At 43.7% G+C, this 21,425-nt stretch overlaps 1 protein-coding gene across 4 annotated transcripts in view; it reads left to right on the top strand.

Annotated features, from left to right (window-relative positions):
• Nucleotides 1-21,425, top strand: part of LOC132396921 (zinc finger protein ZFAT-like) — a 116,555-nt gene that overhangs the window by 11,518 nt on the left and 83,612 nt on the right. For all 4 annotated transcript variants that reach the window (XM_059975029.1, XM_059975043.1, XM_059975038.1 and 1 more), the window contains exons 2-5: nucleotides 357-527; nucleotides 6,525-6,791; nucleotides 8,754-8,918; nucleotides 18,968-19,121. In XM_059975029.1, coding sequence (XP_059831012.1) covers nucleotides 357-527; nucleotides 6,525-6,791; nucleotides 8,754-8,918; nucleotides 18,968-19,121 — 757 coding nt within the window. The remainder of the gene's footprint in view (nucleotides 1-356; nucleotides 528-6,524; nucleotides 6,792-8,753; nucleotides 8,919-18,967; nucleotides 19,122-21,425) is intronic.

Genomic DNA, 21,425 nt, shown 5'->3' with positions numbered 1-21,425 from the left:
TTAATAGGTGTCTCAGGCTTCAGGAAAGTAGAGAAAAGCTGACCCTGCATTCCATAAATTCAGAGTGCCTGGCAGCTTAGACCCTTTATCAATGGATCCGTGAGAAGGTGGTCAGGATTGGCAGTATCAGGAACATGAAAGAGTTTGGATGGGAAGCTTCAGGTTGATTTCCCCAGGGAGTCTTCTTTGTAATTTGTTTTTCTCTCAGTGGGATTACCGCTAGACTGGCAGATAATCTGGATCTCAAAATGACACAAATTATGTTTTAACAAAGTAACTGGAATAAAATCTGAATAATTTCCTGATTGTTAAATTTCTGCTCTTTTCCTTCACGTCCTTCCCATGTCGTTGCACAGAGCTGGTTTCAATCTTCATGTGCAAGCTCTGCAATTTGTTTTCCCCATGTCAAGATGAGCTGTTAACTCACTTCTCTGAGAAGCATGCGGATGAAGGCCATGCACCAGGTGATGTCATTGTCCCATTACGACCTCTTCCAGCATCGGAGAAGCCTGTGAGAACTGAAGAAGGTAGGATCCCAAAGTAATCTCGCCTTTCTTCATTCACATAATGCATTTATTCTCAAATAATTTTTTTCAGATCTTCAGTCTGATCTATCAATTAACTTACTGAGTTTGGAGTCCTACCTTTGGATTAAAGAATCAATGGGTTCAAAGATACCATAGTTTTGTCAGCTACATGAAACCCTTGACAGAATACATATCTATAAATGAATTGATGCTCTGTCAATGTTGGGTCCAACTGTGACCCAAACTGATCTGAACAAAACCAAACGATCGCAGTGTTACAGTAACCAGTCAAGTTTCTCAGTTATTCATCAAGTGGAATTTTAGAGGGAACCTTTACTTTCAGGAAATTACATTGGATCCAAAGAGTGGCGAGTGCTTCATGGGAAATGGAGCATTTCAATACAGCAGAATTTCTGAACCTGTAATGGGAATTGGTAGGAACCAGAAAGCTAAGTAGTTAACTGCTTAATACAAAATATCATAGTAGACAAGAAATCACAAGTGTTGAAAATTGATGGACTCCTTAACTGTGACAGAAAAGGAGATGGATTTTTTTTAAAGATGTCAGTTTGCACTTTATAGAATCCATTTGTTTTAAGAGTTAATTGTGGTCCAGGAGATATCTTTTTGAAATATTGTGATGAAATCTTTTCCATACTTCTACAGAATTACACGTTCAGAATTACAGAATTCATTCTATACTGGAGTGCCGGCCTTTATTTTTGTGCTAAGAGCTCTGAAGTACAACTACGCTAGGACATTTGGAGGGTGATGGAAGCAAGGTCATTATGTTTTTAAGAAATGCATAGATAAATATTTGAAAGGCTATGGAATAGAGGATAAGTCAAAACTGGCACAGAACAGTTGTTAAGGCCAGCATTGATGGTCATAATGAATGGTGGGGTATGTTTGAGAGATCTGCTGGCCATATGTTCTTGAGTCTGTTTTCCATTTCACCCCAATATCATTGCTGCGAAAACAATATTAATTCAATTAAGTCCAAAGAGCTTTCCAGGAGCACTGCCAGTTTATTCAAAAATATTAATTAGCCAAGTTAAAAATGAAAGCCCGATCCTAAAGCCAAGAGATCCTGCAAGCAACAGGAAAGATCTCACAGCCAGAAACATGCTTGTCTCAGTTTTCCACTTCTGATGAGGAATACTTGAATATAAATGTTGATTCTATGTCTCCTTTTGCTGACACTACCTGACTTTTTGAGTGCACTAAAAAACTTTGCTTTTGTATGAAAGCAGGGGAGCCTTGTTATAGCTGTATAAGTCAATTTTAAGAGCACATATGGACAGTGAGGTGCAGTTTTGATCTCTTTTTTAGGAAGATAATTTTCAAAAAAAAAATTAACAGTTTTATGTGATGAAGGAGTTAACTTAAAGGAAAAATGTAAGCAGGTTTTGCATAACCTCATGCAGTTTAGAAGAATGTCTGAAGATTCCGTAGAAGCTTGTGAGATTCTGTATGGCTGCTTTTTCTTGTGTGAAACCTAAAATTAGTGTGCACATAGCTTTAAGAGTTGCTCACTTAAGACCAATGGAAGCCATATTTTTCTGATGGTTGCGAATCTTTGGAATACTCTACTCATACAGACTGTGGAGGCTGAATATTCATGGTCATAGAGAAATCTCTCCTCTGTAAAGGTGCCTAAAAAGTGGAGCTGAGGCAAAGATCAAATTTTATTTTCATAATCAAAGGGTTTTTTCTGTAAAAAAAAATTACTGGACATGAACAAACAAGAGGAAAGATGCTGGAAATCCGAGCAACACACACAAAATGCTGGAGGAACTCAGTAGGCCAGGGAGCATCTATGGAAAAAATACAGTTGATGTTCCCATCCTGCTGAAGGGTTTTGGCCCGAATCATCGACTGTACTGTTTCCCATAGATGCTGCCTGGCCTGCTGAGTTCCTCCAGCATTTTGTGTGTGTTATTGGACAAAAAATTCATTTCAGGAGAATCAGTGACCAAAATCTCAAGGCAGCTCTTGTGGCTTTCATTTAAACTAATCACCTGCACTGGAAGCTTTCACTCCAAGACCAATTGGCACTGAAAGCACCAATCTACATTTATGTGACGCCAAGGAAAGTGTAGGAGCATTTTTTAATAAGTTACTCTATTGTCATTAAGGAGACTAAGTAGATGCAATTAGTAATGCACTAGATGAAACTTCAAATTTCTGCAAATTGATATGGTTCAGGACATTGCTGGTAAGCAATTATCCCATGTGGTTGGCTGTTTTAATTCTGCTATCATTTACCTTTCCTTTAGTCGAAGTCCCTCCACTTAGTGAGACTGCAGAGGGTATGTTGTTGACTATTTAACCTAAAAAGGCAGTAACCTTGCACTGGTGTCACAATGCTTGTCAAAAATTATAGCAAATCTGGACCCAAAGACGTGATGTAATGAGTTCAGCTGATGTCACAATGAGCAGCCCACTTTTGTGTATGGTATATAAAGCTGCAACAGACATAAAGATGCACAATCTGTGAACATCAAGCTTGAATATGACGATGTGTTGCAACAGGAGACAGCGAAGGCCAAAGCCAGCTATGACTCATCGGAATTGCTCAAGTCCAATTCACCGCCGTAAGAATGCCAAAAGAAAATGTAAAAAACAAAGAGTTAAGAATAGATGTGCACGTTGCAGGCAATGAAAAGATGCCCTATTAGTAAAAGGCCTAGAACAAGAAGTAAACATGAAACAAACTGTGTTGTAAACATCTCCTGGCCTAAAAGACAGCCCATCATTGCTTTTACTGTACCATATCAATGTACATGAAAAAATAAAATTCTCAGAAAGCTTGAGAGTTCAAATGAAAACTAGGTTTGTGTGTTTCATTTTAACTAATAATCTATGGTTAGCATGCGGTGGGTGTTAAATTTGAAACTTGCCCATCTACTGTGGCTCCACATTTAGATATCTACATCGACACTTTAGATTCAGATTGCTTAACAACGTGTACATTAAAACATACAGGCAAATGCACCATTTGTGATAGTCAACGCACCAGAGGGTGCGTGGGGGCAGTCTACAAGTGTCGGGACACATTACAGAGAAGATAATGTATGCCTACAACAGAATGCAGAACACAAAACAATAGCAAAACAAGCTCTGTACCTTCCTCCCAACAACACACACACACAATCCTCTAAACCAAAGACAGGTAATCTTCTTTGGCCTCTAGCCATCCATGCTACTGTCCTGGGGCATGTCAGGAGTAAAGGAAAGCATGGATGATTAATTTTTCATTGTTGGTGTTCCAATTAGTTAAGGAGAGATTAAGGGCCTCTTAATGATCAATGTGGATATCTATGTGTGGAGCCACAGTAGATAGCCGTGGTTTTAAATGAATATTTCTTGTCTGTATTTGCATAGAGAAGGCCATAGAATTCAGAGAAAAGAATAGAGATGCCTTGAATTGTATCTGCATAACAGAACAGGAGGTGGTGGCGGTGTTAGAAGAGCACGAAGATTGATAAGAACCCAGGGCTTGACCAACTCTACCCTAGAAAATAGAGGGAAACTAGAGAAGAAATTGCTGTGGCCCTGGCCAAGATATTTGTATCAGAGTTAGGCATGGGATGACTAGAAGGTAGCTAACATTGTGCTTTTTAAAAGGCTGCAAGGACAAGCCATAGAACAGGCCAGTGAGCCCAACATCAGTTTTGAGAAAGTTACTGGAGATGCTTCTGGAGACAGGATCCATGTGCATTTGGAAAGGCATGAATTTGAGTTTTTTGAAGAGGGGAGCAAGAAATTGATTTTATTTTAAAAGTCAATACGTCATGTCATTTAATTTGTCATTTCTAACAAAGAGCAGGATTGTAGATGTTGTCTACGTAGATTTTAGCCTTTTGAAAGATCCATTACAGCGGAATCTAGAAAAAAACTGGGTAAGTGGGACAAGGAATGACAGGTGGAATTTGAACTCTGACCGCTGCAAAGGCTTGTATCTTGTTAAGTTAAAGCAGGGCTGGACTTGCACAGTAAATGGCAGGGTTCTTGGGAGTGGTGCAACAGAGAGAGGAAGGGGTACATTCCCTGTTAGACAAGGTGGTGAAGAAGGCATTTGACGTGCTGGTCTTTGTTACACAGGGCATCAAGTACAGCAGTTGAGACATCATATTACAACTGTACAGGATGTTGGTAAGGCTACGCTTGGACTTGTGCGTGGCCTGATTGCCAAAGTGTGCAGAACAAAGGGTGTGAGTTTTAAGGAAAGACTGGATAGGCTTGGGCTTTGGAGGTTGAAGATTGTACTTGTAAAGATTTATAAAATCACAATGGCCTTAGATAAATGGTTACAGTCTTTTTCCCAGGATAGGGGAGTTTAAAACTAGATGAGATAGGTCGAGTGTGGGAAGGATTTAAAGGGGGCAAAGAGGCCTTTCTTTCATACAGAGGGTGGTGGATATTTACAAACAGCTGTCAGAAAAAGTAGTAGTTAAAAGGAATTTGAACAGTTACATGGATTGGAACGGTTTGGATGGATATGGGCCAATACAGGCAAATAGGACTAGCTCAATTTTGTTACTCAACGAGTTGGGTCAAAGAGCTGCTCAAAAAAAAAAGTAAAATCGAAATGTATTGTAATCAACCATGCCGAAAGTGTCTATTCTGAAACATTCTTCCTTGCAATACATCTTCAAACTTGATGGTCTGAATGACCTCTTTGTAAGTTATATTGTTCTTTCAAGTTTGATTGGGGAATCAAGAACTAGAGGGCAGAAGTTTAAGGTGAGAGATGAGAGGTATAATAGGAACCTGAGGGGAATCTTTCACACAGAGGGTGATTAGTCTATGGAATGACAACATTTAGCTGGTACTTGTATGTGGACAGAAAAGGTTTAGAGGAATATGGGCCAAATGTGGGAACATGGGACCAGCTTAGATGGAAATCTTTGTAGGTTGAGGACAGCTGGGTCAAAGGGTCTATTTCTATTCTCTAGTGCGACCACAGAATATGAGTTTCAGTTAATAGGAATTATTGGGTGTGAAGCAATGTACAAGCAAATAAGCTTGAAAGTTAAAATCCAGGGACGTAAAGAGTTACACACCCACATCATTTTCTCTATATCCAATTGTCACCCAATTAAAATCATTGATACAGATCATAAAACCACAAGACATAGGAGCAGGATTAGGCCATTCAGCCCATTGAGTGTGCTCTGCCGTTCCATCACTGCTAATCTTGGATCCCACTCAACCCCATACACCTGCCTTCTCGTCATATCCTTTGATGCCCTGCCTGATAAGGAAATGATCAACTTCTGCCTTAAATATACCCATGGACTTGGCTTCCATTGCAGTCTGTGGCAGAGCATTCCAGAACTTTACTGCTCTCTGGCTAAAAAATTCCTCCTTGCCTCTCTTCTAAAGCATTGCCCCTCAATTTTGAGGCTGTGCCATCTAGTTCTGGATACCCCCACCACAGGAAACACCCTTTCCACATCCACCCTATCTAGTCCTCTTAAATTCGGCAGTTTCAATAAGATCCCATGCATTCTTCCGAATTCCAGTGAGTACAGCTGCCAAACACTCCTCGTATGTTAACCCCTTCATTCCCAGAATCATCCTCTTGAACCTCCTCTGGACTCTCTCTAATGACAACACATCCTTTCTGAGGTATTGGGCCAAAAACTGTTGACAATAATCCAAGTGTGGCCTGACTAGTGTCTTATAAAGGCTTGCTGAATTCACAAATCATCACCCAAAAAAATTTAGATGATGTAATTCGGTCTCAGAATATATGTGGGGAAAAATTTGGTTTTTTTTAATTTGTGCAGATGGTATGACTTTGTGTTATGGAAAATTGTGGTGTAGTCAATTTTTAGCATTTTTAACTCTACACCCCTTCCTCTACCCTAGTAACACAGGGTTTGCCTGTTATAATTTTAACTATAGGTATTTGATTGAATCATTCATAATGGTATGGAAATCTTTTAACAAAGTTGGTGTAACCCTGTTATGTTTCTGTTATTATAGTCACAGTAGCTGCAAAGAGAAAAAGAGGAAGACCCAAAGGGTCAAAGAAGAAATTCTATGCTGAAGCAGAGGAGTCGGGAGATGCCAGTAACTGCGGCCTCAGTACAGAGGGCAAACCTGACCAAGACGAGGAAGACTTGGAAGAATCAGACAGCTTGGATTGTCGGAAGTGCAGTCGGAAATTCTCAAATAGGAGGCAGCTGCGGAAGCATCGTTGCTTTGTTGTATTGAAGGATGATGGAGGGGAAGAGGATGAAACAGAAGATGGTAATAACTCACACTGGTTTAATATTGTGAAATTGTTTTCTAACCGGGTATAGTTTGATTTTATTTATCATTTATAGGTGTGAAAATCTGAACGAAAAGCTCAGCAATTTCACTGTGAGAAGTATTTGAATTGCCAATTCTAACAATTTCAAGGCTGATTTATAAATCTCTGCTTGATGCTCATAATGAAGTCCCAGCCTAAAGTGAGTGCTGGAATCTCAATTTCAGGACCCAACTGTTGTATGTATTAACTGTCAAAAATAATGATCAGTTAGGCACAGAAGGGATTTGTATTTGACAAGTACCTTTATTGTCTCAGCTAACAAGCATGTGAATTTACACTCTAAATACCTTCATGCACAACCACTAGATTGCCCTGACCTCCATGAACAGTCAAAGAATAGTAAAGGTAATACCCAAGAAAAGGAGTCTATGCTGGCCAGGCATTCCATGTGATCCCAAAGTAATCTCCATGTTTCCAAAGTGGAGTTATCCACAACCATATTGGCTGGTCTCCAGAGTTGTTGCTCCCCAAATCCTCCATTCATATTCTTTTCTTTATCAAGTCAGTTTATGATGCTTCAACTTCATTGGCTCAGGCTGATCTGACTGACTTGTGTCAGCCTCCCATTGGATGTGGCCCATGGCTACAAGCAGTATTGCTTTATAGCTCTTCACTCCAGCCTTGTGGCCTAGGACATTCATTTTGTTCTTTTCAATTCAGACTGGTTTAAACTCGTCCAACCAGATCAGCCAAAACCTGAATCCAGACGATCAGATCACGGGCTGTTCTTTCTGTCTACATAATAAACAGCTTCTTATCTACAGAAACTGCCTTGTGTCCACATTCATCAGAGATAGGTCTGGTTAAGGTATCCTTGAACAAGAACCAAATAGGTCACAAAATGGCAGCTGCAAAAACACTCTTGCAAAATGGCTGCTTTCATTCCTGCAACATGGCAAGAACAAAGACTTTTGCTTTTTTTGTTTCCACCGTCCTTGCCTCATTCCTATTCACTGGTTTGTGGATTGTAGTTTTTTTTTGGGGCCAGCACAATTCTGAAACTTGAGGGCACTTGTGAGTTGTCCATCCGAAGTTAGGTTATGGTCCAAACCAAATATGGACTCCATGAAATACAAAATTAGGGTTGTTCTGCTTACTTTTCTTTGGACTTTTCTTTACACCATTGCTGAAGAGGCAAGTGGCTTGGCTCTTGTGATCTTTGAAGCTGTGAGGTGTATTCGGAGGCATGGGAGGCAGTGCAGCCAGCAAAAATCACCACTAAACTTGACCTACAATGTTCTTTTGACTACAGAGGTAGATAATTTCCCAGATTTATAATGCTGAAGTGCCCAAAGTCTGTTCATTTTAATTCTGTTCTCTGATACTAATTATAACTTTAATACTCCCATCTTGTTTGGGATCTTCTTGCATTTAATGGCTGTTATGTTTCAGTGCTAGAGGCCTTTGCAGTACTGTTTGACCTACTGCTCTCTATTCTGTTTTTCTTTACAAAAATGGTATAAAACCTAGGACAGGACCCATTTTGAATGGTTCTCTGCCGAATTGGGTTATTACATTTGGACAGGAACAGGTGCACTACATTTGCTTTTGGACAAGAAAAATTCTAGTCATGGAATAAGTTCCCACATGTTCTGAAAGTCCTTGTATGTAGTTGGTTTATGAGAGCATGATTATGAAAAAAATAGCTGCTTTTGTTTTGGATAGAAGCAAGTCGTTGAGATCAGTAGTTCAGAAGTGATCAGTGATAAACAAGAGAGAAAATGAAAAGAGAGGAGACATAAAAATAAAACAGGCAATCACCTCTTAATATCTGGGAGCATAAGGACAATTCTCCTTATACATAGTGGAGAATAATATTTCAAAGCATCTGATGATGTGGACAGGACGGTATTTGATACATTAGTTTACATTCTCTCTTCCTCTCCTTTTCTCTCTAGATAAAATGGACCCTGAAGCAGAACTGAATGAGGAAAGAGAGAGGGCGATTAAGAGACCACGTTGGCAAAAAACCGAAAAGTTGACATATAAGGATGCTGATCAAAACGGAGGAGGAAAGAAACCAATTATCAGTGTGGTTCTCACAGCACATGAAGCTATCCCAGGTGAGCAGCAATGAACCATTCATTAGGCACCTTGGCTCATCTGTCAGACTATTTGAATTGCATTGAATACCTTTGGAAAACCACAGTATTATATAGTCAAAGTTCAAAAGACCAAAGTAAAATTTATTATTTGAGTATATACGTCACCACATACAACCCTGAGAGTCCTTTTTCCTGCAGGCATATTCAGCAGATCTATAGAACAGTAACTGTAAACAGAATCAATGAAAGAACAAGAGCATTGAAGAGAACAAACTGTTCAAATGTAACTATAATTAAATAGTGATAAGTAATGAGAACAGGAAATAACAAGATAAGGAGTCCTTAAAGTGAGACCATCGGTTGTGGGAACAGGAGAAATAGAATGAGTGTAGTTACCCATCTTTGTTCAAGAGACTGATAGCTGAGGTCCAGTTACAGTTCCTGAACCTGGTGGTGTGAGTCCAGAGACACTTCTACCTTCTAATTGATGGCAGGAGTGAGAGAAGAGGATGGTCTGGGTGGTGAGGATTTTTGATAATGGATGATGTTTTCCTATGACAGCGTTTTGTGCAGATGTGCTCAATGGTTGGGAGGGCTTTACCAGTGAAATACTGGGCTGAATTCACTAACTTTTGTAGGATTTTTTGCTCAAAGGCATTGGTGTTCCCTTATCAGGCCATAATAATGCAGTCAATCAGTACACTTTCCACTACACATCGATAGGAGTTTGTCAAGGTTTTTGATGACATGCTGAATCTCCATAGACTCCTAAAGAAGTAGAGGCGCTGTCATGCTTTCTTTGCAGTTGTATTTATATAATGGGTCCAGGACAGGTTCTCTGAGATAGTGACACCTAGGAATTCCACCTCTGCTCCTCTGATGAGGTCTGGCTCGTGGACCTCTAGACTTTCTAGACTTCTAGACTTCTAGACTTCTAGACCTCTAGACTTCGATAAGGTGCCAGATAGGAGATTGGTGAGTAAAATTAGAGCTCATGGCACTGGGGGCAGGGTTTCAACATGGATAGAAAACTGGTTGGCAGATAGAAAGCAAAGGGTAGCAGTGAATGGGTGTTTCTCGGAATGGCTGGAGGTGACTAGTGGGGTTCCACAGGGCTCTGTATTGGGACCACAGCTCTTTACGATTTATGTCAACGATTTAGATGAGGGCATTGAAAACTATATCAGCAAGTTTGCTGACGATACTAAACTGGGTGGCAGTGTGACATGCGAAGAGGACGTTAGGAGAATACAGGGAGACTTGGATAGGCTGGGTGAGTGGGCAGATACTTGGCAGATATCATTCAATGTGAATAAATGTGAAGTTATCCACTTTGGAAGCAGGAACAAGAGGGCAGAGTATTGTCTGAATGGTGTAGAGTTAGGTAAGGGAGAAATGCAAAGAGACCTAGGAGTCCTAGTTCACCAGTCAATGAAGGTGAATGAGCAAGTGCAACAGGCAGTGAAGAGGGCAAATGGAATGTTGGCCTTTGTTACAAGGGGAATTGAGTACAAGAGCAAGGATGTCCTTTTGCATTTGTACAGGGCCCTGGTGAGACCACACCTGGAATATTGTGTACAGTTTTGGTCTCCAGGTTTAAGGAAGGACATTCTGGCAATTGAGGAAGTGCAGCGTAGATTCACTAGGTTGATTCCTGGGATGGCAGGGCTGTCTTACGTAGAGAGATTGGAGAGATTGGGCTTGTACACGCTGGAATTGAGGAGATTGAGAGGGGATCTGATTGAAACGTTTAAGATAATTAAAGGATTTGATAGGATTGAGGCTGGAAATATGTTCCAGATGTTGGGAGAGTCCAGTACCAGAGGGCATGGATTGAGAATAAGAGGTCAGTTATTTAAAACAGAGTTGAGGAAGAGCTTCTTCTCCCAGAGAGTTGTGGAGGTGTGGAATGCACTGCCTCGGAAGACGGTGGAGGCCAATTCTCTGGATGCTTTCAAGAAGGAGCTAGATAGATATCTTATGGATAGGGGAATCAAGGGATATGGGGACAAGGCAGGGACTGGGTATTGATAGTGAATGATCAGCCATGATCTCAGAATGGCGGTGCAGACTCGAGGGGCCGAATGGTCTACTTCTGCACCTATTGTCTATTGTCTATTGTCTTTCTCTCCTGAAGTTTACAATCAGTTCCTTGGTCTTATTGACATTGAGTGAGAGATTGTTGCTATTACACCACTCAGCCAAATTTTTAATCTCTTTCCTGTGTACTGATTCATCACCAGCTTTGATACAGCCCACAACAGTGGTGTCATCAGCAAACTTGTATATGGTGTCGGAGCTGTACTTGTCCATACAGTCACAGGTGTAAAGTGAGTAGAGCAGGGCTAAGCACACATCCCTGTGGTGCTCCTGTGCTGATGGAGATCGTGGAGGAGATTTTTTGCCAATCTAAACTGACTGGGGTCAGCAAGTGAGGAGCTCCAGCATCCAGTTGCACAGGGGGGTATTGATGCCCAGGTCTTGAAGTTTACTGGTTAGTTTTGAGTGGATGATGGTGTTAAATGCTGAGCTGTAATCAACAAAGAGCATCTGACGTGCATTTTTGCTGTCTAGATGCTGAAGGGCTGTGTGAAGAGCCAATGAGATGGCATATGCTGTAGACCTGTTGCTTCTGTACTCAAATTGGAGCAGATCCAGGTCACCACTCAGACAGGAGCTCATATGTTTCAACACCAGTACACAGGAAAGCACTAATCACTGTGGATGTAAGTGCCACTGGGGATAGTCACTGAGACTGGCTTCCACGCTCTTATTGCTCACCGGTATGATTGAAGCAGCTGGGTACCACACCCTGCCTGAGTGGGAGGTTGAAGATATCTGTGACCACACCAGCCAGTTGGTTGGCACAGGTCTTCGGTACTCCACCAGGTGCTCTGTCCGGACTGCATGCTTTCCTTAGATTCAGTCTCTTGGAGGCAGCCCGCACGTCATCTTCAGATACTGAGACCAAAGGATCATCGGGAGATGTGGGGGTGCACATTGGTTCCTCCCTGTTCTGGTGGTCAAACTGAGCATAGAAGGCACTGAGCTCATCTGGAAGCGAAGCTCTGCTGTCCCCCATTTCATTAGATTTAACTTTGTAGGAGGATGATCTTTCTCCTGCCACATTGATTCCAGTCTCGTTCAGTATCGCTACTCCGTCTGTGAGATGGCTTTCCGGAGATCTTCCCTGCACTTCTTGTACCATTCTTGATCTCAGACCTGAATACCTCTGAACTGGTTAATCCTTTAGGTTAATCCTTGCAGTGGCCTAAAAGGCAGTGCTTTTTGTTAATAACGGATGCAAAAATGTTCCAACTACAGCAAACAACAAATAACACAACTGCAAAATCACGATTTATACATTGACTTGATTTGTTTATGTTCCCATATGGAATTTTAATAGTATTATTTTTAAAAATGGAAAGAACTGAGCCAGTACAGTATGAAGGTGCTTAAATGTCTTGCATGACCGCAAAATGTTTTGCATTGTGAGCTTTGTCTGTGGTGAGCTCTTTGTGTCTCCTTGATCTTTTTATTGTCATGTGTACCAAAATAAAGTGATAAACCTGTCTTGAATACTGTTCATGCAGAACGATTCATTACAGCAATGCATTGAGAGGTATTGGTATTGTTTTCTTTCTGAAAAGAGTATCTTACGCAAAATTTATACTGACCAAATCATTACGCAGTGCAGTATGGTAAAATAAGGTTAAAAAAACATTGCAGAATGAAGTGTAAGCAATATGAAAAATGATTGCAGCTAAACGATAAAGCTCAAGATCACAATGAGGTAGATTTTGAGCTCATGAGTCCATCTTATCAAACAAGATAAAGTGTCTGATCACAGTGGGATAGAAGCTGTCCTTGAACTTCGGGATTGTATCTTTTGTCCATTAGACAGTGGAAAAGTGTCTGAGGTGGATGGGGTCTTTGATTATGCTGAGAAATATAGACCAAGTCCAGGTCAGCTCATTCACACGTGTCTGCGACTCTCTTGCTGTCACATGCAGAGCATTAGCCGTTAAGCGTCCAGATAGAATGCTTTGTATGGTGTATCAATAAAAGCTGGTAACGGTCAACGGAGACATGCTAAATTTCTTCAGCTTCTCCAGGAAGTAGAGGTGGCGGTGAGCTTTTTTGGTCATGACACCCACATAGTTGGACCAGCACAGGCTGGTGATGATCACACCCAACAAATTGAAGCTCTCAAACTTTTTTACTTTCATTGCTGTTGATATAGACAGGAGTATATTCACCACCCCGCTTCTTCTGAAATCAATGTTCAGCTCCTTTGTTGAAACTGAGGGAAAGGCTGTTGTCATGATACCATGTTACTAAGTTCGCTGTTCTCAGTTGCCATACCAAGCTGTGATGCATCAATAAAAATTAATGAAGGTCAACATGGACATGCCAAATTCCTTTAGCCTCCTGAGGGAATGAAGGCATTGGGGGTTTTCTTGACTGCGGTGTCCATGTGGTTGGATCAGAATGGGTGATGTTTACTTTTAGGAACTTGAAGTTCCCAGCCCTCTCAACCTCAGTAATTATTGATGTAAACAGAAACATGTGGACCACCCTTTCCTGAAGTCAATGACCAGCTCCTTTATTTTGCCGACATTGAGAGAAAGGTTGCTTCCATGCCACTAGGCTCTCTACCTGTTCCTTCAGATAATGGCCACTATGATAGTGTGATCTATAAACTTGTAGATGGAGTTAGAGTAGAATCTGGCCACATAACCATGAATATATAGGTCATGAAAGTCAAATCTGAATTTTTTTTGAAGTGCCTAACTTGATGAGGGACTATCCATGGATTGTGGCGACCCACTTTCTGCGCAGGCGAACCGGCTCACAAATAGCCAGCGCGCGGGGGGAGACTTTGGTAATGCACCTCTGACATCAATTCCGCCTGGAGAGGGCGGGCGCTAGGGATTAAATGCCAGCGCCGCAAAGTGTGAATAAACTAGTCTCGAAACGGCTCTAGCTCTGTACATAGTACATCGCTACATTGGTGACCCCGACGGTCCAAATGGAATTTGGACCAAAGATGACCAACTCTTCATCTGTTCATGCAGTTTCGCTAAAACTGCCGACCTTCTGGACACTGCGACCACGCGTGTGGTTTAGCCAAGCAGAAGCCCAGTCCCAGATTTGGCAGATACCTTCTGATTCCACGTGTTACTACCATTTGGTGAGCACCCTTGACCAGAAGACGGCCGCCCAGGTTGAAGATTTCATACAGTCGCCCCCAGAAGAAGGCAAATATGAAGCATTCAAAGCGCTGCTCATTGGGACCTTTGGCCTCTCACAGCGTGAGCGGGATGCCCGCCTACTTCACCTGGACGGTTTGGGAGACAGACTGCCATCAGCATTGATGAACGAGATGCTGGCCCTGGCTGACGGACACAAGTCCTGCCTCATGTTTCAGCAAGTGTTCCTAGAGCAACTGCCCGAGGACATACATCTGCTGCTGGCTGATGCAGATTTCAGCGACCCCCGGAAGGTGGGCAGACATGCTGTGGAAAGCCAAGAGGGAGAACGTGGTGTCTGTCGGTCAGATTACCAGGCCACACACCCAACAGCGGACCAGACCAGGCCCGGCAGGGGGGCGCACACAACACAGAGGCAGGAGTGAGGAGGACAGTGGTGTTTCTACCACCAGTTGGGGGGAAAAAAGCCCGCTGTTGTTGCCCACCCTGCAAGGGCCAGGGCCAGGGCCAGCTGCCGCTAATGGCTATGGCGGCTAGCCACCAGGACAGCCTCTTGTACGTCTGGGACAAACAGTTGGGACGCCACTTCTTGGTCGACACCGGAGTGGAAATCAGCATCTTGCCCTTGATGGGGTACAACACCCGCAACAGGAAGCCAGGACCCACCCTGAGGGCTGCAAATGGCAGCACGATACGGACCTACGGCACCCACACAGTGCAGCTGCAATTTGGTGCCAGCCGGTTCATGTGGGACTTCACACTGGCCGCCATGGCCCAACCACTCCTGGGGGCGGACTTCTTGCGAGCTCACAGCCTGCTGGTCGACTTGCAAGGGAAAAGACTGGTACATGCGGAGACTTTCCAGACGTTCTCCCTGAGTGAAGCCAAGTTGCTGGCCCCACACCTGGACTCCATCACGCTGTTGGACAACGAATTCACCAGAATCCTGGCGGACTTTCCATCGACTCTGGCACCGCAGTTCACGGCAGCCATGCCCAGACACGGGGTACAGCACCACACCCTGACCCAGGGACCACCCCTCCACACCCGCGCACGAAGGCTTCCCCCAGAAAATCTCTGCCTGGCGAAGGAGGAGTTCAAGAGGATGGAGTAATTGGGGATCATACGGAGGTCCGACAGCCCATGGGCCTCCCCCCTGCACATGGTGCCCAAAGCAGCCGGGGGTTGGAGACCATGCGGCGACTACCGCAGACTGAACGAGGCTGCAACTCCAGACCACTACCCCGTGCTGCACATACAGGACTTTGCAGCAATCTTTTCCAAAGTAGACCTCGTCTGGGGATACCATCAAATCCCGGTGCACCTTGAAGACATCCCCAAAACAGCACTCATCACCCCGTTCGGCCTGTCCGAGTTCCTCCGAATGCCGTTCGGCCTGAAGAATGCCGCACAGACATTCCAGTGGCTAATGGATGCGGTGGGACGCGACCTGGACTTTGCGTTCATCTATTTGGACGACATCCTTATAGCCAGCAGTAGTCACCAGGAGCATCTGTCCCACCTCCGCCAGCTCTACTCCCGCCTGAGTGATTTCGGCCTCACGATCAACCCGGCCAAATGCCAGTTCGGTCTCGATACCATTGACTTCCTGGGCCACAGGATTACCAAAGATGGGGCAATACCTCTGCCCGTCAATGTAGGCACGATCCGCCACTTTGCACGGCCCAACACAGTCAAAGGCCTGCAGAAGTTCGTCAATATGGTGAACTTCTACCACCGTTTCCTCCCCTCAGCAGCCAGTATCATGCGCCCTTTGTACATCCTGATGTCGGGTAAAGGCAAAGACATTACTTGGGACGAGGAGGCCGCGGCTGCTTTCGTTAAGGCCAAGGAAGCCTTGGCAGATGCCGCGATGCTGGTGCACCCAAGAACGGACGTTCCGACCGCCCTCACGGTGGACGCATCCAACACAGCAGTCGGTGGGGTGCTGGAGCAGCTCATTGAGGGGCGCTGACAACCCCTGGCGTTCTTCAGCAAGCACCTACGACCACCCAAACACAAGTACAGTGCTTTCGACCGGGAGCTGTTGGCACTGTCTCTGGCAATCCGGCATTTCAGGTACTTCTTAGAAGGCAGGCCGTTCACCGTGTTCACGGACCATAAACTGTTGACCTTCGCGTTTACGAAGGTGTCTAATCCCTGGTCGGCTCGCCAGCAGCGACATTTGTCCTACATCTCGGAGTACACGATGGACATCCAGCATGTCTCGGGTAGGGACAACATCGTGGCGTACGCACTCTCCAGACCAGCTGTCCAGGCCCTGTCCCTGGGTGTGGACTACGCAGCACTGGGGGAGGCGCAGCAGGCAGACGACGAGATGCCCAGCTACAGGACCGCAGTCTTGGGTTTGCAGCTGCAGGACTTTATTGTAGGCCCAGGTGAGAGGACCCTCCTGTGCGATGTGGTTACCAGCCAACCTCGCCCCCTCGTCCCTGGAGGCGGCGGGTTTTTGACTCCATACACGGTTTGGCGCACCCATCTATCAGGACAACCATCCGGCTGGTCTCCAGCAAGTTTGCGTGACACGGACTTCCCAAGCAGGTCAGTGAATGGGCCAGAACGTGCGCGCAGTGCCAAACAGCCAAGGTGCAGCGGCACACTAAAGCCCCGCCGCAGCAGTTCGAACCCACCCACCGGAGGTTCGACCACATTCATGTGGATGTCGTGGGCCCCCTACCAGTGTCCCAAGGAGCGCGGTACCTCCTAACTATTGACCCCACTATCCCACTGGTTCACAAGGTGGCCAGAGGCGGTCCCGCTTACTGACACATCTGCCGGTTCCTGCGCCTGAGTACTGATTGCAACCTGGGTAGCACGTTTTGGGGTACCGGCCCACATTACCTCCGACAGAGGCGCCCAGTTCACCTCCAGCCTGTGGTCGGCTGTGGCCAGCTTGTTGGGAACGCAGCTACACCACACTACTGCCTACCACCCACAGTCAAACGGACTAGTGGAGCGTTTCCACCGTCACTTGAATTCGGCTCTTGGCCCGCCTGAGAGGACCTAACTGGGTGGACGAGCTTCCCTGGGTCCTGCTTGGAATTCGCACAGCGCCCAAAGAGGATCTGCACGCCTTGTCGGCTGAGTTGGTGTATGGCGCACCTCTGGCCGTCCCTGGAGAGTTCATACCAGCCCCAAGGGGGCAAGAGGAAGAACCTGCAGCAGTCCTGGACAGACTACGTGAAAGGCTCGGCAACCTGGCCCCTGTACCGACTTTACAGCGCAGATGGACCCCGACCCATGTACCCAAAGACCTGCAGGACTGTAAGTTTGTGTTTCTACAAAGGGGCGGACACCGGGCACCAGGGATCACTACAGCGGCCGTACGAGGGGCTGTTTACGGTGATCAACAACGACGGGTTCACGTACGTTCTGGACATTGGGGGGAAAGAGGAGGTTTTCACGGACCGACTCAAACCAGCCCATGTGGACTTGGCACAACCGGTCGAGGTTCAGGCACCGTGGTGCAGAGGCAGACCTCCCAAACAGAGGCTGATCCAGACTGTGGACATTGGGGGGTGTATCGCCGGTTCTGGGGGCGGGTTATGTGGCGACCCACTTTCTGTGCAGGCGAACCGGCTCACAAATAGCCAGCACGCAGGGAGAGACTTTGGTAATGCACCTTTGATGTCAGTTCCGCCCAGAGAGGGCCGGCGCTTGGGATTAAATGCCAGCGCCGCAACGTTAGAATGAACTAGTCTCGAAACGGCTTACTGACTGCGTGTCATCTCTATCTCTGTATGTAGTACATCACTACAGGATTGTAATTATGTGGACTTCTGAGACAATAATTTATTTTATCTTTAACTCAAGTAGAAGCTCATGGAATTGAAGACCAATTGAGAATTTGAGATGAGCAGCCAGAAGACAAAGTGTAGGAGCAATGGCCAGATTATCTCATTAGCAGGTGACTAGTGGCATTCCACAAAGATTTATGTTGTGATAGTAGCTATTCATCACTTCATAAACAACTGAGATCATTTTCCTTCTTAATGATAGGTGCTATTTTTAAGGAGGAGATATTATTAGATTAAATGGATGCTAAAACAGTAGAAACTGGTTTTCAATGTAAGCAAGTGTGAGGTCATCTACTTTTGACCAGGATAGATCACAATACTTTGGAGTAGCAAAAAGTTAAAAACTGATTATTGAATGATCTGGGTTCATTGATAATTAAACTGAATTTTAGAAAAGATGAATGAATTACTGGTCTTTCCTACACACCCTAAGTGCCGCGAGTATAAATGGGCTCGAGTGTAGAAGCAAACTATTTGGCAGGTTTGTTTAATAGAATGATACCTGGATTGGAGTGAAATAGAGATGTTTTGATTTCTAATCAATGATGATTAAGGGAGGATTTGATAAAAGTTTTCAAGCTATTCCAAGGAACTGGCAAAATGGAGAAAAATTACTTTTTCAGCAGGTATAATTTTGTGATGTGAGCCAAAAATTTAAACCAGTCTTTTCAGGAATTAAGTTATGAAATCTCACAATTGGTAGGTACCATTTGGCAACTGATTCTGTACTTTGAAGTTCAAAGTTGGTAGATTTTTTTTTGAAAGAAAAATGAAGTGATTTGTGAAGTGGGGTCAAAGACAAGTTAATAACACCAGGCCACAGCTATTAAACACAATAACATATACACAGATCATAAACACATAAACCCAGGCCACAGATCAGCCACCACTTCCATGCACTATGCAAAAGTGATTTGAGGGGGTAGATACTTAATTGCTAGTCCTTTATCCCAAATAGTGTCAAAGCCAATTCTTGTCTTACCTTGTAACTGCTATTCTCTGTCGCAACAAGAAATAATATTTTTCTGTGTTCTAGGTGCCACTAAAATTATTCCCATCGAGGCCACTCCAGCTGAGAAAACTCCAGCAGCTGAGCCTGAAAGTATTGGTCAAGAATCAGCTCTGCGAAAGGGTTACCAGGAATATGCTATCCAACAGGCACCATTGGAGTTGGCCCAGAATTCTTTCAGGCAAGTGCACTTTGCAGAAAAGCAATAGCTTCAAATGGCACATGCTTACTTACCTCACTTTCCATGAAATTAACTGTGAGGAACACTGCCAATGCAGCCATGTGCCCTGCTTCCAATTATTTTTCCTGACTTTAGAATACATTGATGGGATTTGGGTTTGGGTCTTCTCTGAAGTTGTTTAGCAACTTCCTGCAGTCGAATAGGGTTGCTGATACTGAATTCCAAGGGGAATAGATTATAGAGCTGGCATTTATTCATTCAATCTTAAAGTACAGGAAAGATCATGATGGAATATCATAATTTTGTGGCATGATGTCTAAGATGTGTAGCATGTTTGTGAAGCAAAGGTGATTGTAGTTGTAGTGTTCTCGCATGGTGTGTAAGATAATGCTGAACTAAACACCGAGGTAAACCATTGTTAATGAAGACAGGGTCACAATAAGATTAACCGTTTACTGTTCACCCTTCCACAGTAACGTATGGTGAAAACTGTTGATAAAACAATACAAGATTTGTACAGCATTTGTTTCCTTCTTGATATTACATTTACATAGTAAATACTTGCAAAAGTAAAACTACAACAACTACATCATATTAAAGTGCAGCATACGGTCAGAATCTACCTACACCATTGACTGCTTTAAATACACTTCAACACAAACTATCCGCAACTCTTTAACTAACGAAAACATAAACCTTATCGACCGTCGTTACTTTTAACAGGATCGGCGTTAACATTTTAATTCAACATATCGATTATCTCATGACTTACGGCGTTGCCTCACTATGTTTCTAGTGCGTAGAAGACAACTTTTCTTGCGCTGGACTCGCACATATCAGCCCCCACCTTCCCGTTTCTCCAAACCGGTATTTTCCCACAGGACGCGGCGAAACCGGATATGACGTCATCGCATGCCGCGATATATCACAGTCAACGAATTTACTTTAAACAATCCTAACTTTAACTAACATGCTAACAAACGAATTACTAAGCGAAAATATTATAAACTAAATAACTGCCATAAAGGCAACACAGTAGTCCTTCCAAATATACTTACAACTGCAGTTTTCTTCATATCAAGTCCAAACTTGTTACTTATTAATATCATGATTCACTAGTCGTTTCAATTTCAATCTCAAGTTTTTTCATTGGGCATTTGTGATGTATCCAGAATGTATCCAGTTCACAGATTCCTTAAAAAGTTTTTGAGTTGTCTGATGAAGCACATGTAGGGCATGTTATGCTTCAGATTTAGCTTCCTGTAATAAAGGATGGAGCAGAGAACAGAGTGATTATGGAGCATTATTTGCATTTACATCTATTAGGAATTTGCTTCTGTGTGCTTGCAACACCAACAAAAACACCATCCTTCACCAATGATAAAGAATGCAAAATTATACAAATGAGGTTGAAGCATGGACATGAATAAATGTACATAAGTACATAAATATCAGTATGTATTTACAGTGTAAACAGCATTATAAAAGGTGTTTTAAAGCACAGTGACTGAAGTAAGAGATAGGGAGGGGATGGAGGTTAACAAGAAAGGATGATCAGATTAATTGCCTGGGAGAAGAAACTTAAGAAGGTGTGTTGTTTCTGTTTTAATAACCTTCTGTGTTTTTCAGTAGGGAGCTTTTGGAAAGGTGGGTAGTGTTTGAAATTTTCCAGGCTGCTTTGTCCCTGATACATATGAGTCCTGCAGTGATTGTTGGCTGCAGCCAGTGACCTTTTCTGCTGACCTGACAGTTTGCTGTAGTTTTTGTTATGTACTGAGAGGATGCTGCACTAAGCCAGACAGCTGATGTGAGGATGATCACTATGATTTAATAGGATCCTGAGGGGCAACATTTCCATTAAGAAAGTGTTCTGCATATGGAATTAACTGTCAGAAGAACCTTGCTTCTCTGAACGTTGCATCACAGGAACATGGGATGGTGAAGCAGGCTTTGGCATTGAGTGTAAACGGTAGGATGTTATGTTGCAGTTGGACAAGACATTGGTGAGGTTGCATTTGGAATACTGTGTTCGATTTTGGTCACCCTGCTATGGGAAAGATGCCATAAAATTGGAAATAGTGCAAAGGAGCATTAGGGGGATGCTGTTGGCTCTTGAGGGACTGAGTTATGGAGAGAGGTTGAACAGTTTGAACTGTTTTCATTGGTGATTAGGAGAATAAGGGGTGATCTTATAGAGGTGACTATAATTAAAAGGGCATGTTTAGGGTGAATGCCTACAGTCTTTTTCTCAAGGTGGGTAATCAAGAACTGCAGAGCATTGGTTTAAGGTGAGATTTAATAGGA

The sequence above is a fragment of the Hypanus sabinus genome, chromosome 1 (assembly GCF_030144855.1).
Source record: "Hypanus sabinus isolate sHypSab1 chromosome 1, sHypSab1.hap1, whole genome shotgun sequence".
Taxonomy (NCBI): Eukaryota; Metazoa; Chordata; class Chondrichthyes; order Myliobatiformes; family Dasyatidae; genus Hypanus; species Hypanus sabinus.
Note: the sequence above shows the minus strand (reverse complement) of the source record. Positions and strands in the feature narration are given on the sequence as shown.